Genomic DNA, 938 nt, shown 5'->3' on the forward strand with positions numbered 1-938 from the left:
GACTGTATTTGCTGGTCTTCATCAGATCAGTAAATACTTCAAGTATCCTGGAGTTTCAGCAAGCAAAGTTGTACTATCTGCGTATTTCAGGGTGAGGTGGTGGTTTGTTTGTTTTTTTTTTAATGGGAGAAGGAGCCAAGCAGTGGCTAGTCTTTATCGGAAAGAAGGAAACATTCCAGCACATTTAGACCACGTCAGTGGGAGCATGAGCACAGTCAGGGACTCACTCAGTGAGCTAACTGGTGGGGCACCAGCTTGCAATGGATCCCAGAGTTAGGATCACCTTTGTGTAGCCAAATCCAGATCCCAGCACTGTTGTCTTCACAGATGCAGCCTACTGTTCGCTTATTGGTGATGGAGGGAACTAAATCAGGATCTTCCTTAGTGTCTGCAGCTGCCTTTGCAGCAAGCATATTGTATGGATCCTGGCCTTTCCCAGCAGCCGTCATGACCTCCCGCTCCAGCCCTGGCGCCTGATCACCCTCGGTAGGCACACCACCTCCAGACGCCATCGAGCGCACGACGGCGACCCCACTGGGACTGCGGGCCCTCAAGGCCTGAGCGGCCAATGCTCCAGTTCCACGAAGTAACCTTGAAGCCATAACGCCCGTGACCAGAAGCAGCTGCAGTCAGGGCGAGGGGTTTTTTTAATAGTTTTTTTTAAAAAAATTTTAATAGTGATTTTAATGAACATTTACAGAAAATTTGGATTTTCATTCATTCATTGTTGCACATTTTCCTCCTTTCCCTTCTCTTACCCCTTCCCCAGTCCACCTTGCAATGCACCTCTTATTCTGGACACTCTTGGCATATGTACAATGCCTAATCATATATTCCAATGCAGTGTTCATTGTCTATCCACTCTTTTCCTAGTTTCCTGCCAGGTCAGTCCTGCTTGATAACAGTGATGCTATGCAGTATTTGTCCTTTTGTGACTG

General features: G+C 47.2%; 1 protein-coding gene across 1 annotated transcript; it reads right to left on the minus strand.

The window, feature by feature from the left end:
• Positions 1 to 227: 227 nt before the first annotated feature.
• LOC102877265 (cytochrome c oxidase subunit 5B, mitochondrial-like) lies at positions 228 to 602 on the minus strand. The gene has a single exon (XM_006889255.1). The coding sequence runs from the start codon at positions 600 to 602 to the stop codon at positions 228 to 230; it is 375 nt and encodes a 124-aa protein (XP_006889317.1).
• Between the last annotated feature and the right edge of the window lie 336 nt (positions 603 to 938).

Source organism: Elephantulus edwardii, unplaced genomic scaffold, assembly GCF_000299155.1.
Source record: "Elephantulus edwardii isolate Elephantulus edwardi_28Jun2011 unplaced genomic scaffold, EleEdw1.0 scaffold00077, whole genome shotgun sequence".
NCBI classification, from domain to species: Eukaryota; Metazoa; Chordata; class Mammalia; order Macroscelidea; family Macroscelididae; genus Elephantulus; species Elephantulus edwardii.